The sequence below is a fragment of the Falco naumanni genome, chromosome Z, assembly GCF_017639655.2.
Source record: "Falco naumanni isolate bFalNau1 chromosome Z, bFalNau1.pat, whole genome shotgun sequence".
NCBI lineage: Eukaryota > Metazoa > Chordata > Aves > Falconiformes > Falconidae > Falco > Falco naumanni.
In genome coordinates this window covers 64,080,532-64,094,790 of record NC_054080.1, presented here as the reverse complement: position 1 = coordinate 64,094,790, position 14,259 = coordinate 64,080,532, and the positions used below count along the sequence as shown (strand labels likewise).

General features: G+C 42.4%; 3 protein-coding genes across 8 annotated transcripts in view; 2 read left to right on the top strand and 1 right to left on the bottom strand.

Annotated features, from left to right (window-relative positions):
- The window catches only part of KIF2A (kinesin family member 2A), a 41,849-nt gene extending 37,122 nt beyond the window's left edge, over window positions 1–4,727 (top strand). For all 3 annotated transcript variants that reach the window (XM_040580156.1, XM_040580155.1, XM_040580157.1), the window contains 2 exons: window positions 1,843–1,978; window positions 3,816–4,727. In XM_040580156.1, the coding sequence (XP_040436090.1) occupies window positions 1,843–1,978; window positions 3,816–3,901 (222 nt within the window). In that variant the 3' untranslated portion in view covers window positions 3,902–4,727. The remainder of the gene's footprint in view (window positions 1–1,842; window positions 1,979–3,815) is intronic.
- A 2,361-nt stretch (window positions 4,728–7,088) lies between these two features.
- DIMT1 (DIMT1 rRNA methyltransferase and ribosome maturation factor) lies at window positions 7,089–13,599 on the bottom strand. 2 transcript variants are annotated; one of them, XM_040580161.1, is made up of 12 exons: window positions 13,506–13,599; window positions 13,093–13,166; window positions 12,577–12,663; window positions 12,131–12,192; window positions 11,931–12,024; window positions 11,792–11,841; window positions 10,864–10,987; window positions 10,663–10,755; window positions 9,838–9,902; window positions 9,482–9,545; window positions 8,883–8,989; window positions 7,089–7,713 (listed from the first exon to the last, which is right to left on the bottom strand). In XM_040580161.1, the coding sequence occupies exons 3-12, from the start codon at window positions 12,595–12,597 to the stop codon at window positions 7,671–7,673; spliced, it is 723 nt and encodes a 240-aa protein (XP_040436095.1). In that variant the 5' UTR covers window positions 12,598–12,663; window positions 13,093–13,166; window positions 13,506–13,599; the 3' UTR covers window positions 7,089–7,670. The 2 variants fall into 2 exon arrangements, with proteins under 2 accessions (XP_040436095.1, XP_040436094.1); XM_040580160.1 differs by having other exon boundaries at window positions 13,454–13,584.
- A 49-nt stretch (window positions 13,600–13,648) lies between these two features.
- The window catches only part of IPO11 (importin 11), a 98,759-nt gene continuing 98,148 nt past the window's right edge, over window positions 13,649–14,259 (top strand). The window contains exon 1 of one of the 3 annotated variants that reach the window (XM_040580154.1): window positions 13,649–13,870. The gene's annotated coding sequence lies outside the window, so the exon portion shown is untranslated. The remainder of the gene's footprint in view (window positions 13,871–14,259) is intronic. The other 2 variants (XM_040580152.1, XM_040580150.1) reach the window with 2 other exon arrangements.

Here is a 14,259-nt window from a genome sequence, read left to right as displayed (position 1 = left end):
GTAATGTTTCTATCACCAGCATTTCTGTTTGGTCGTCTCCCTCTTAAGATACTGCAGTACTCCCTCCCAGTATCTGATCTGAGTATCCTTTTGTGACGTCACCCCCTGCGAGATCCAGAAGAGACACATAGTTTCTAATTGCCTGTTTGCTTCCTTTTTACAGATAAAGGTTTTCACTTGCCCTTTGGGGTCTTTGGAAGGAATACTGCCCATGCAGTGTAGTGCTGGTCAGCGCCATGGAGCCTGTTATATTCACAAATAAATTGTAGCAATAAGTATGAGTTACTAGTTTTCAGAAGGAAATATTAGTTGCTTCTGTTTGTAACCTTAGAGTCTTCAGGCAGACTGTCTGTTTGGCACATCTGCTGCAAGCAAACAGCAGACTATTAAACCTACAGGGAATACACACTCTTCTCAATTTAGATATCTATCTTGGTGGAACATTGATGTGCGTTCATAATACAGCAGGATGCTAAGTAACACATTTTACAACAGATGTAGTGATTTAGTTATTATGAAACATTAGCCCTGAAGTAAAACATGCAGAAGTGTGGAAGTCAAATGCCATATGCCTAAGCTGTCTCCTAATGCTTGCAACTTCTGGAGAGACAAACTGCATTAGTGAAGATGTTACTGCCTCTGTGTGTCCATCTGGCCTTCTGCTGGAGATTACTGCTCCTCCCAGCAGCCGCTGGAAGGAAATGTGTTTGAGCTACAGCTCCCTTTGTTTGGAGCGTAGCTTATTCATTTATGCTGTGGGTGGAGGTGGGCTGCACCAATACAAAATCTACCACCTGTACCAGGTAGAAGTTGTCTTTTGTCAGCTTCCTCCTGGAAGCTCCTGATACAAAACATCTTTCCTAACCAAAAGGTCTAAAATAGGCCAACAGAATGAATCATGCTCTGGAGGTGTTGGTCTTCCCTTGTGTCTAGGATGTACAAGTTTACATTAGATGAGATTAATCCTATCCCGATGTAAATCCAAATCTGTCCTAAAAACCAGAAAATACACACGGAGCTTGGACCATGCTTTCAATTATTGGGCTACTGTGCACAGAGGGAAAGACTTAATTTTAGTATTTCAGGCACAGCATGCCTAGAACTGTCAGCTGCTTGCTTTTTTTTTTTAATCAAAGCATTTCCAATGGGGACAGTTCTCCTGATCGGTTTTGCATGGTTCTGTAACCCTTAAGATGCTGGTTGCATTCTTCTTTGCTGCAAGACTTCCCCCACCCCCCTTCTTTTTTATTTTTTGTAATACTTGCAGTGCAAAGATGTCTAAGAGCTGCTTTAACCAACCTTTACTGTACTTTTAAGTATCTGGGGAGTTAGCTCAGGCAATAGTGAGCTTAAAATAGCTGCTCTTTTATACAGCTGCTTTCCAAACTCTCCAAACAGAATTGTCTTGGCTCCTTGACTGTATAATAACACTATGGTTATAGCCAGTGGCAACCAGCCCATACTTAAGACTGAAGTCTGACTTCTAATTTCAATACCTGTCAGAAGGGATATAGTCGTGACATAAAGTTCTGTTCTGTTGAGTTTCTTAGGTTTACAACCATGTATGTTCTAGATTTGAAGAGAACTGGTTACCTGTTAGTGGTGTGACTGCTGGCATTAAGAAACAATGTAGAAAACATACAGTATTGCTGAATTAGGAATAAGGTTTCAGTTTTGCCGAATTAACAACAAAGTTTAATATTAGGATTGAAATCTGTTACATTGAGGTGACTAGAAACTAAAAAGTGTGGTCTTGTTGAGAAAAGGTCTAATTGAGCTCTTTGTCTTGAAGCTTGTCTTGAAATTTTGCTAATGTATTTAGTTTTTTTAATTTTTATCTAGGAATCTATTAGATGGCTGGAAGAGGAAAAAGCTCTTCTTGCGATGACAGAAGAAGTAGACTATGATGTGGATTCTTACGCTACCCAACTTGAAGCAATTCTAGAACAAAAAATTGATACTCTGACTGAACTTAGAGGTAGAATACTTTTTAATCACTTTTTTTGTGTATTATTAGCATGTGTTTTCATATGGCATGGAGACTCACAGTAATAATGAGGAGGGGGAAAAGAGTGTAGTTATGTTTTAGGGTCTTTTCTCCCTTATCCTGCCCTGTGCTCAGTTCATCTAGTTTTTAGGAAGAATTATCTGCTTTACCTCTAGGAAGTATAAACTTGATCCTGCAACTTTCCTTTTCTTTTCCTTTGTTCCAAAACAATAGAGGAGAGAAAAAGAAAATCCAAATGAACTCTGTGAAAAAATAAAGTAATGCAATGAGGAAAAAGGAGTAGGAATTTCCAGTTCCTGCTCTGTTGCAGTCTGCAGTGCGGCAGGGAGCTGGCCGTCACTTTAAAGATTTTGCTTAAGAGTAGCATCAAGCTGAGTAGCTTGGTGGTTCGCTTACTTTTTGCTTCAGTAGTCTTTCTGCCTGAATTTTGCCAGCTTCTTTGGTGAAAACCAAACTGGGGGTAATTCTTAGTGCCCAAAATTGACTCTTGCACTTGTCTTCAAAAATCAGCTTGTCAGCTTGGTACCTCATGGAGTTGAATTTTTAGGTTTGGTTTCTGAAACTCTTTGGACTCCAGGAGACTTGCTATACTGGTAAAAGTTCAAGGGTGAGGTTGGGGGCTGAGGGGTGGGGGTCAGTTTTTTTAATCTGTGTTAAAAAACTCCTTATAAGATAATCTTACTCTTTACTTAGTCTGAGTATGTTCTCTAAGTTAGAAGAACACATCAAGCAAGTAAGATGTGGCCCGCTTGCCCTGTAAGCATGCATTGGTGCCAGCATACTTTAGCAAAGAATTGGAGGTACATTCCTTTGCTTTTTATGTATGGATGATGGCCTCTTCTTCAGAAGAAGACCATTTGAAGCACCAGCAGTGATAAACACAGTTTAGGTGACTTCTTGTTCTTTGAGAACTTACTAGATACTGCTTTTGAAACAATGTACTGGAGGTAAAGGCTGTCCAAGAGATTATTGCATCTTTACAAGCAGGATGATGCATATATAGCTTTACAGGAAGGAAGAACTGTTAAGTCAAAAATTCATTCTCCCAGTATCTTGTGTGTTCTGCTCATGGCACATAATGATCACAGAGTATTTCAGCTTTTATTCCAGTCACTCTGGAACTGACACCTTTATGCTGTCATTTTAGTTTCCTTCTTCCCATTCTTGGCAATATGACTGGGGAATGGAGGGGGACAGGAATAGATATACAAAAGGATGCCACACTTCCTCTCTCAGGTTTCTCCCATTCTTGTTATGGTTACAGTGAAATAAGTGAATGATGTATGCATCTGGTTTTGTTAAATAACTTCCAGAATTTAATCACAAATGCTTTCCCATTCACAGAAAAACAGGAGGGGGTAGAATTTGCTCCACCTAGTTTTAGAATGTACAGAAGTGCCTGATTGTACACTAAATACAGTTGTGTGTGCCTCTAAGGATGGTTTGGAAGGTGCTAGGAAGGAAAAGGATGCATCTGGTGTGTATCTCCCTATACTCTTAAGTCAGAAGCAGAATTTCAGTGTCAACAGGTTACATGCTGGGAATGAAATTGTGCCATTTCCAGACCTATCCTGCCTAGAAACAGGGGTAGCATCTAAAAAGGGACTAAGTTGCTAAGCAGCCTGTTAGCATGGCGAGTATTGAATTGAAGCTTATATTAATCCCCTTGTTTGTGGCGTCAGCTGTTTTTTGTGGAGGAATGTTCTTTGTTGTGCATTAGGGCTGGGCTGTGGAGCATCAGGGCTTTGTTTCAAGATCTGTGTTGGGCACAGGCACTTCACTACTCATTCTCTCTTTTTCATTAAAGACAAAGTGAAATCTTTCCGGGAAGCTCTACAAGAGGAAGAACAGGCCAGTAAACAGATCAACCTGAAAAGACCACGTGCCCCTTGAAGTAGGCCTTTGCTGCTAAAGGAATCCATGAACCTGTACTGCTGTAGCACACATTTAAAAAACCCAGTGGCCGTAAGAACTCGACTACTTGAAAATGTAAAAGCGTTAGAAATGTCTGTGGAAATGTCCTGTTTTAGTCATCTGAATGACATTTTCAGTTTTGTGTGAAATGCTCCTATGATGTCTACAAAATGCTTCTAGATCAGACAGCACAACCATGCAGGGTTTAGATCTGTGCAGCACTTTGTTTAAAATACTTCTTTATGTTTGGGAATATTTGCCATGTTTTTAATAATGAAGTAAAACTGGCCATTGAAAAGTCAAAGAATTTCCTTTTAACAATGGTCAGTTTTGTTACAAAGACCAGCTGTGCAGTTTTAAATTGTGTTTGCATGCATGCACACCTCACTAGTGGCTGTACATAACTTGTCTGGTACAGACAGCTGTGCTTACCTCTAGCTAGTTCTGTGCCTTGATGAAGGCTACTTAACCCTAAACATCCTCTTTTTAAAGCACAGCCTTAATAAACAACATTCCTTATTTGTCAATATAAATTACTTTAGCGTGTGCACATTTTTAATGTGTTCTCATACTTTTTGGCTTTTTTAGTGGCTAGTTTGATTTCACAAGGATGTGCCATATCATTTGAACAGAAACTGCAAGAGCTGTTGGACAAACTTCCTTGCGAAAAATCTGGAATTTAGATTTATTTGAATACCATAAAGAATGGTTATAGAATTCTAACATTTTATCTGTAAAAAAAAAAAATCAGAACAAAGAAACAAAAATACAAATTAGTTGATGTATAAAAAAGGCTAATGTTTAAGTACTGAGGAGACTTGTATCTTAGGATAATGCAGATATACAGTATGTGGTATAGTGTGATAATGCTGGCAGATTAAAGGTACGATCTGACTTCTGCATATGGATAGGATAACTGTCAAAGTTCAGGGATCCAGCTAAATACATATTGGCCTTTCACATACTGTTAAAATCTGGCTTTTGATGCATGACAAACTTACATGTACATTAACTGTAGTTTGAGTAGCACTGTTGCTTTAAAAACAAGTAGCCAATACCTGTTTTTCCCTTTGTACCATGCCGGCAGCTGAAGTGAGGTGAAATTGCGCCATATGGGGATTATGTACAATACCTCTACCTAGCACCAACAGAAATCTCACAGGCACCTGAATTCTCATGAATCGGTGCCATGTGTATCAGCACTTCTTGGGTGGTGGTACTTTTTATTTTTGCAAAGCAGTATGCAAAAAAGATTGACCTTTCATGTAAGAACTTCTTGTCAGATGAACAACTGTAGACCTTTCTGGGAGTTTTCCCTCTTTCTAGGAGTTCTTATTGGCACTTTCCCTGAAATTGTTTAAAAGTTACTTTTGGAGTAAGAGCCCGTTTTTCCCTTTCCTTCCCTTTATTCCCATCAAGGCCTGGCCCAAAAAGAGAGTTACATGAGCCAGTGATTCTTGTAGCATTTGTTTGTATCTCCCATACAAAGGCAGGCCATCAAGCTCTTACTGCATCATGGTTAAAAAGAAAAAACAAACTCCCATGTGTAAACATGAAAACTGAAACAACAATGTTGATTTTAAATAATGTGTTTGAAAAAATAAACTATTAAATAAAGTAAATCAGAATTCACTTCTCTGAAAGTTCTGTCATTCTTTGGGAAGGGTTTTACTTTGTAAGCACATTGCAGTTATTGCTTTTGAAAGGGGCAGATCTCAGAATGAGTATTTGCTTCTGGAGCCAACTCTTCTGTACAGATTTGCCATACAGAAAGACTTTCCCCAGCACACTGCCCTGACATTAGTTTTTGCAGCAGGTCTGAGAAGAAATGTCACATATCTGAGCCTAATTACTTTAAAAAAAACACAATGAAAATGGAGCCAATAAATAAAGTCTGCTTGTGTTAGCAGATGATGGTGCAGGTTATTGTGTAATACCTGAGGGTTTCTTTGAAGCTGCTCTGGAGAAGTTGTACTTTGTAAAAAGCCTCTGAAGATTGAGACTTATATGTAGAGGAAAAAAGTGGCTTCCCTGCTATTCCTCCATGGAAGCCACAACCAGGCTGTGGTTTACAGTGGCTTCTAAAGAGGCCAGGAAGGACAAAGGCAGTTACAATTTCAGCTTTTTACCAAGCCTTGTAAGTGAAGTGCCCTGTCAGGTAGCAGATGCCACCTTAAGCTGTGTCTAAGTCAGTCTTTGTGACAGAGCCCACTGTAAAGGTCTGATCTACAGATACTGAAGCAGCAAGACTAGAGATAAACTGATACAGCACTGGAGTATATGTGGTCCACTACCACAATGGACTAGAATTACCTGGAACAGGACTCAGACAAGCTTTTTATCCTTGGCTCCCATCCTAGAAAAGCATTTAGGAAGTGTGATGCCAATCTTCAGCATTTGTTCCTTCCATACTACTGAGGATGTTGCCGTGGCTACCTACATCACCCATGTACAGTGAAGCAGCACTAGAATCACTGAATTATTAAATAAGCAATTCAGTCTTCCAAGACAACCTCTTGGGATGCCTGCAAATTCAAGTGTGTATTTCTGCACACTTTTCTAAATCAATGGCACTTAAGGAACTGATGTTAGAGCTTCATTTTATACACCTCTATCTTGGAGGAGTTTTTGCTAATCTGCTTGTTCCCCACATACTGTTGTCTTATGGAAAGAGATAACATTATATACAGTAGTTAATACAGAGTCACACAGTCACCCCTGCATGATACCCCAGGGTTAACAGTTACTTACTTGTATGACAAAACAAAGTGGGTTTTTGACAGCTGCTATGCAAAGGTAATGCAGACTTCCTTGGGAAAAAGTCTGCCTTATTAACAAATATATGTAATTCAAACTATATTAAGACACTTCAGTAAGTCTGTCAGGACATGGGCATGCATTGCTCTTACAACTCACCGAAAGCTTTGGTCTATGCTAAAAATCCTCCTTACCTTGAAGGGTGACAGTCTTGCAAAACCAGCTGCTTAAATTTACAGTTGACAAAAAAAGCCACTTCTATCTATGTTTTTATGAGCAGTGGCCCTTGGGTAGTTTCCTGCTGGTTCCTGCAATGGTTTGATGACAGTAAGGAGGGGTAAAGGAGATGACACTAGTAGTTTCATGTACCTTAAGAAAGATTTCTGTAAATAATACCAAGACCACAAGATAAATGCTCACGTTTATGAGAAAGTTACCGGGATTTCTCCAAGAGAAGCAGATTACTAACAGACTTTGTAATGCAGGTTAGCTACCAGAAGACAAATGGAAGAGACAAGCATTTCAATCAAAAGGAAGTGTTTAAATGCACTTTAAAACAAAGAACAAGGAACAGAAAACATGGAATGACAACCGTTTTTGTTGACCAGACCAGACTGCTGGTCAACTCAGGCTGAGTACTGTGCAAGAATATACTGAGGTGAAGTTTATGATGAGAGAACAGGTTTCTCTTATAATTATGATGAATTTTAATTCTCATGAATTATGGCAGCATCAATCCACATTATTTGGTATATTTAAAAATACACTCATGTGGACGTCCAGCGCCTCACTTCAGTGATGAAAATTTATTGCTTTTAAAATACAGAGCAGCAGCTTCTTGCCTACTATCTGTGATAAAATTCCACGTAATGTTTTAGAACTGGAGCATGTACACTGTATTCTGTTGCTTCTGCAAGAAGAGCTTGTCCTGCAGTCACTCTGCCTTAGGCAAGACTAAAAATACGGAGCATCCTTCATCTTCTAGTAGAATCTATGAGAAATGGATGCCTTCTGAATTGAAGCCATGCAGCAATCTGAAAGAGTGAAATATTTAGGTTAAGATTTCTACTAATTTATACTTCAGCTTAAGGCACTTCTAAAAATGCTGGCTGGCAAAGAACATACGAAACTAGCATGAAAGCTGCCATCACTGTTCAACTGCAATGAAGAACTGTTATAAATCTTAGAACTGGAAATTGGCAATTTTTCCATCTTGGGGATGCAGGTTTATGTTCAGTGCAGTTAGTTATATTGTATCTTATCAAGTTTACTACCTTTCTTTAAAGAGCAGTAGCTGCAGTGTCATGCTGAGAAACAAAGGAATTTTTATCTTAAATTTGGAAAGGATTTGTGTTGCCACTTAAATCAACTGACTAGAAGTCAAAGCAGAATACAGCAATTAATTACTCAAATTTCCAAATTATGCTATAGACTACAGTCTAATCCTGAAGACAGAGACGGGCTGTGTAATTCTCCAGTGAAATTATAACACATTTGTAGGATGGTTAGCATTGGAAGGGACCTTAAAGACCATCTAGTTCCAGCCCCCCTGCCATGGACAGGGACACCTTCCACTAGACCAGGTTGCTTCAAGCCCCATCCAGCCTGGCCTCGAACACTTCCAGGGATGGGGCATCCACAGCTTCTCTGGGCAACTTGTTCCACTGTCTCGCCACCCTCACAGTAATGAATTTCTTCCTAACATCTAATGTAAATCTACCCTCTTTCCATTTGAAACCATTACCCCTTGTTCTATCACTTCACACCCTACTAAAAACTCTCTCTCCAGAATTCCTGTAGGCCCCCTTTAGGTACTGGAAGGCCGCTTATAAGGTCTCCCTCCCCAGAGCCTTCCCCTCTCCAGGCTGAACAACCCCAGCTCTCTCAGCCTGTCTTCAAGGGAGAGGTGCTCCAGCCCTCTGATCATCTTAAAGCCACTTCTGAAGGAGACACAGAAGGGTCTAGTACACACATACCAGGAACAGGGATCTTTGTATCTAGTAGTTTCTCTAAGCAGCAGCTAAAATACAGTTTAAGTGTTTAGTCATGTTCAGAACTGGAAGGAAGGAGCGTCTGGTATTGAGAAGAACACACTAGTACTCCTGCATAACCTAATACTAACCTGTGCTACGCAGGTACAGATGCAGATAGATTTTGATGAAACTTAAGAGGGAGGCACAAAAAGAAAAAGACAGAAAAATACCTAATGAAATCATCTATATCCATTGAACGGGCTCGTTTTTCAGAGTAACCAGTATTTTTTAGGACTGTCTGTATTTTTTCTGCAATTTTGAAGTTTTCGGGTATTTCCTGTCAATGGAAAATAGGATACAAATTCATTTTCTATTCATAGCACAGAAAAGTGTTCATTTAAGTCATATATTCTTTCCCTGCTTTTAAAATAGTTCTTCTTTCAAGTCACAGAAATAAGCCGTGTATTCTTCTTGTATGGACTATTGCATTCTTCTGTTCCTGTATCTCAATTCTTATACTTCAGCTCATTCACTAAAAATGAATGAGAACAGTATTGCTAAGCAGACACAGGAAGTTTCCTTACTAGATTAGTAAAAGTCCTTGAGACATGTATAAGCAATGTATTAATAACATACTCAGCTTTTTCACTGAAAATTTAGTGCCCTTTTAGATTTTTCATTAAGAGGTAAGTTCCTCCCTCCCTCAAACCCTGTCAGAAAATGTTTTACCATGTTAAGGTTTTCATTGTTAATTTTTTACTCTTAAAAAAGTCAGTATATAGGTCACAGTACACAGAAATAGAATCTGATATATTAGAAAGGAACTTACTATATTATGTAAGGAACAATGAATTCGGTAATTATGATCCAGCAACTGCTCTACAGCACTTGACCTGAGAGAAATAGAAGTTTAAAAGGAAAACTGAGCTTCAGCTAGTTTTTTTTACTCGATTAGTTGTTAATCTTTACTATAAATCTGACAACTACACAGAGCTGTTCTTTTTAAACAGATGCCTAGTCTTCGGAAAGAAAAAGCTTGTGATGGCAGCATAAATCCTCCATCATGGTTTACCTCTGATTGTGCTGGCATGCATATAATGCAGCTATTTATTCAGCTGCACAAAAGCAATGGTTAACTGGATAGGTTCTCAAACTTTGAAAAGACTTTTAACAGGAGTTACTTACTTAAATGCTGCGGAGAGTGTCTTGTTTTTCCTAACAAAGGCTATCCTTACCAGACCATCCCACTCCTGAAATCAAAAGTTTCAGAATTTACAGAAAGCAACACACAGCTACTACAAACAGGAACAGTTACTACTGACCGTTTCACAGTAATACTGAACACAAAGAAAAATCTTTCAGGAAAACATCTTTCTAAACAATACAAAAGCAGTCCTGTCTTGGACAAAGCAATACAGAGGAGGTATTTCACCCTCAAAAACCTCTGAATTGTTCTTTTTTGTGCCTAGGCCCTACTGGCCAGATCTGATGTGCCAAGAATGGAGATACCTGGAAGAAAATACAGCTAACCTTAGTCAATGGTACTGAAGATCAAAGCGTTTTAAAAGTAAATTTTACTATCCTGTAACATCTGTCTTCTGAGAATATACACACTCATCTGAGAATAAGGCTTCTCACAAATACTCCTTTGATCATAACGAATGAAGCCATCAGCCAGAAGGGTCTCTGGGAGATATAAACCACAATGAAAGGGATGTTATTACTAGCAACTCTTCAACAAGGGGATGGGACCTCAGTCTTGGCAGAAATACTGTAAACAAAGCTGTACCTGAATTGATGGTGGCACATTCAGGTAACATCCTAACGCAAGCCTGATCAGTAGAGGAGTAAGTGTTTTGGATGTTAAGTAAATGCCAGTGAATAACTGGTACTTAGCTTAGTAGTGAAAACAGCAGATGGAACTATATTACATTAATAAGTAGAAAGTAAAATGAAATTAAGTATTACCGCTACTACGTTATACTGATATTAGAGCATACAGTCCTTTACCTGGAAGTTGATAGGTGGTGGCGGGTTCTTTGGCTCTATTCTGACAACACTGGATTCGACTTTGGGAGGGGGCCTGAAGTTGTTTTTTCCAACCTATTAGTCAGAAGTCAGGCAGCTGTATGAATAAGCAGCAAATCCTCACATTCCTAGAAACATTATTCTACCTTTAGTAGCTCTGTTAGCTAACGCAGAATGATGTACCTTCATCAGATGGTCCACTCGAGCTAATAACTGAGTATTAATAGACAGTCTGCAGTACAGTTTAGTTCCTGGTTTTGCAACCAAGCGAAGTGCAAATTCCCTTTGAAACATAAGTATTGCACACCTGAGAAGAACAGAAATGAGAAAAAGTATTCTAAGTAATCAACTTTTATGTCAAAAGCCAACAGGATTGTCTCAGTGCTTAGAAGCAATGCAAGTTTGTTATAAATGAACTCTGCATTAATTAGCTCAAAGTGCATTAAAAAAAACCTGCAAAACTTGGTGAAACCATCTAAATCTCCTTAAAGCTACAACAGACTTTGATTCTTTATACTGCTAAATAGATCAGGATCAAAGAGACAGAGGGCAGTCTCAGAGTTTTGTGCCTGACTGTAACAAATCATTTTGAATAATTCTACTGTAAGTCCTTCAAATCCAAACTCTCTAGCTCTAAAAACTGACCAGTAATGTCACTAATAATAGTTAGTGCTTCAGTGAGAGAAATCAAGAACTGAACAGACAGAAGTACCTGGGCAGTTATATTTTCAGACCAGACAAAAGGAATTGTCTCGGTTTTGATGCTACCCTTTCCACTCTTCCTTTCTCAGGTAGGACAGCATTTGAACTGCTATGATGCCCTACTTATCCCTGGAACGACAATTAGTTATAATACTAGTGTAAAGAAGTGCAACTCCAGTTTTCATCAGCTGGACACTCACTGATGCCAAAGCTGAATCTTCTCCTCATGCTTAATACATTGACATAAACTAATTTCCAGGCACCAGCAGGTTTCACATTACAGAAATATTTTGGCACAGCTCTGATCCATCAAACTGGTATTTCAGAGAACGAAAAAAATTTTGGGGAGTATTTTTACAACTATTTTTTTTGTCTATCAGGTAATGCAGAGCTCTGTTCTTCCACATACCTGAAAAAAGGTCTATGAAGCAACAACTTGAAAACAAAAGGTGAAGAAATCTGAGGAAAAGAGTAATAACATTAGTATAATTTCTGGGCAATTATCATTCAAAAAGAAAAAGGTTTTAACCATATTGTTTAGCCCATACCTGGTAAGGCAGGTTAGCCACACATGCATCAAAGAATGGTAAGTCTGTTTTCAAGATATCTCCAACCTTGATCTCAAGTCTGTTTGCCAGACACCTGGTGGAAAATAAGCTGTAGTTATCCTCAGAGACACCTGTCGCCAAAGGTTTTGCCCAAGCAGCCTACTGCATTAAATGCTTGCTATTTTCACATTGATACTTACGTGCCCTGGACTCTCTTCTGAAGTTCACCAACAAGTCTAGGGTCAATTTCACAAGCGATAACCTGAAAACAAAGTATATATGTCTGCAACTTCATACAAATCCTCCTAAATGAAACTAAAATTTCAGTTGTAAAAAAATCCTGTATCTCTTGCTAAAGGTTTGAAAAACTCTTAAAAAATCCCTATTAGGCTATGCACCCTCCTGGCTCCTCAGAAACATGCGAGCCTTACCACATAAACGGGTAACAGCAATATACTTTGATAGAACCATACAAGAATTACACGAACATTTAAGAACTCAAATGAGTTATGCAAAAGTTAAGAAAAATACCTATCAAGTAAGTCTTTTATTTGAATCAAGCAGATGTACATCCTTATATCTGCCATAGTCTAAGCCACAATGCGGTTAGAGCTTGGGAAGGCGTGGGGGGGAAATTCACACTCACTTTTTTTACTTTCTCCAACATCTTCACTGTCAGGTTACCAGTTCCTGGGCCGACTTCCAGGACGACATCTGTGCGTCGTAGGGCTGCCTAAGGACCAAGGGCATCTCAGTTATTTTTCTAGAACCCGTTTCAAGCAACCATTTAATTTTAAAATGAGAGGTACATGCAGTGCAGGAAAAAGCTGCAGTCAGCTAGCAGAGGCGCACGAGCATCATCTGGAAAGGGACGAGAGGGAAACGGTGAGAACAAGAATGTCTTAAAGCCAGTTTATGAGAGACCTTTGGAAATGGAGAAAACCATGCAAACAGCCCCACTAACAAGCCATGCAAAAAAAGGCAGTGTCGGTGCGGTACGTGCGGTGAAGGACCCTCCGCAGCGCCCGCTCGGCCACACTCGGGGAAGGCGGCCGTGCCCCGGCCCGTGCTCCCCCCGGCGCCAGCCCACCGGCCCAGCCCGCCCCCCTCCGGCCCAGCTCCCCCAGCCCCGGCCGCCCCCCGGGCCCTGCCCGCCGCGCACCTTCTCGATGATGCTGTTGACGACGAGGGGGTTCTTGAGGATGTGCTGGCCGGCGCCGGTGTTGAAGAGAACGCCTAGGGCGGAGAGCGGCGTTACTCCCGCTGCCAGCCCGCGCCGCGGGAACGCCACGGCCGAGGCCGAGGCTCCTCCGCCGCCAACACGGACGCGTCTCCTCGCTCAAGCGGCGCTCCCGGCCGGGAGCCTCCCACCCCCACCGCTCCCGGGCCGCCGGCGAGGCCGCTCCCAGCACCGCGGCGCCCCCCGGACAGGGCCGAGAGCAGGCCGCGCCGGGCGGCGGGCCCGGTCCTGGTCCTGCCCGCCGTTCCCAGGGGCGCCGCCGCCCAGCCCGTCCCGCACTCACCGGCGGCGCATCCCTCCCGACGCTCCTGCCGCGCCCGCTTCCCCGCCCGCACCTTAAGCATGGCGGCCGCGGCCCGGCCCCGCTCCCCGCGCACGTGCCGCGCGGCCCCGCGGCTCCCGGGCAGCACGGCGGCGGGGACAGCGCCCCCAGGCGGCCCGGCGGTGTGATCGGGCCGCGCCGTCAGGCCGCGCCGCAGCCCCGCGCGTTTTGGGAGCGGAGCGCGATCTTCCCAGGAAAATCGTAACGACCCCACCCGGAGCGAGCCCCCGCAGCGCGGCGGGCGTGCTCTGCAGCAGCAGCCGCGCTTGCTCAGTTACACCAGCCCGGCCGCCGGTGCAGCACGTGGGCCCCGGTCCCGCGCAGAGGGGGTGCGGCCCGGAGCGCTCCCAGTCCCCGTCAGCTGCGGGTGAGTGGAAGGTAGGAGAAACCGAGGAAGAAGGGGAAAGGCGAAAGAAGCGGTTTATTTCTTTATTTTTCTTTTTTTAACCGGAGGATTGCTTGTACCGCGGCCGTGCGTGCACACCCAGCGCCGCTGCTGCTTCCCGCCGCCCTGGCGGGGCCTCCCTCCGCTCCGCTCCCTGCCGCCCACCCGCAGCCGCGTTTCTCGACCCTGAAAACACGATTTAAAAGGCTGTTCTCGGTGATTCCTGCCCACGGGGCAGCAGGACCCTCACACGCCCTCTGCACGCCGTACGGCGGCGGCACGGCGGCCGGGGGCGCTGGCTGTCGCCGGGCCCCCGCGTGGGTTTGGTCGGGCACGGCGTTTGTGTTCGCTGCCCCGAGCAAGCGAGCAAAACGCGAGTCAG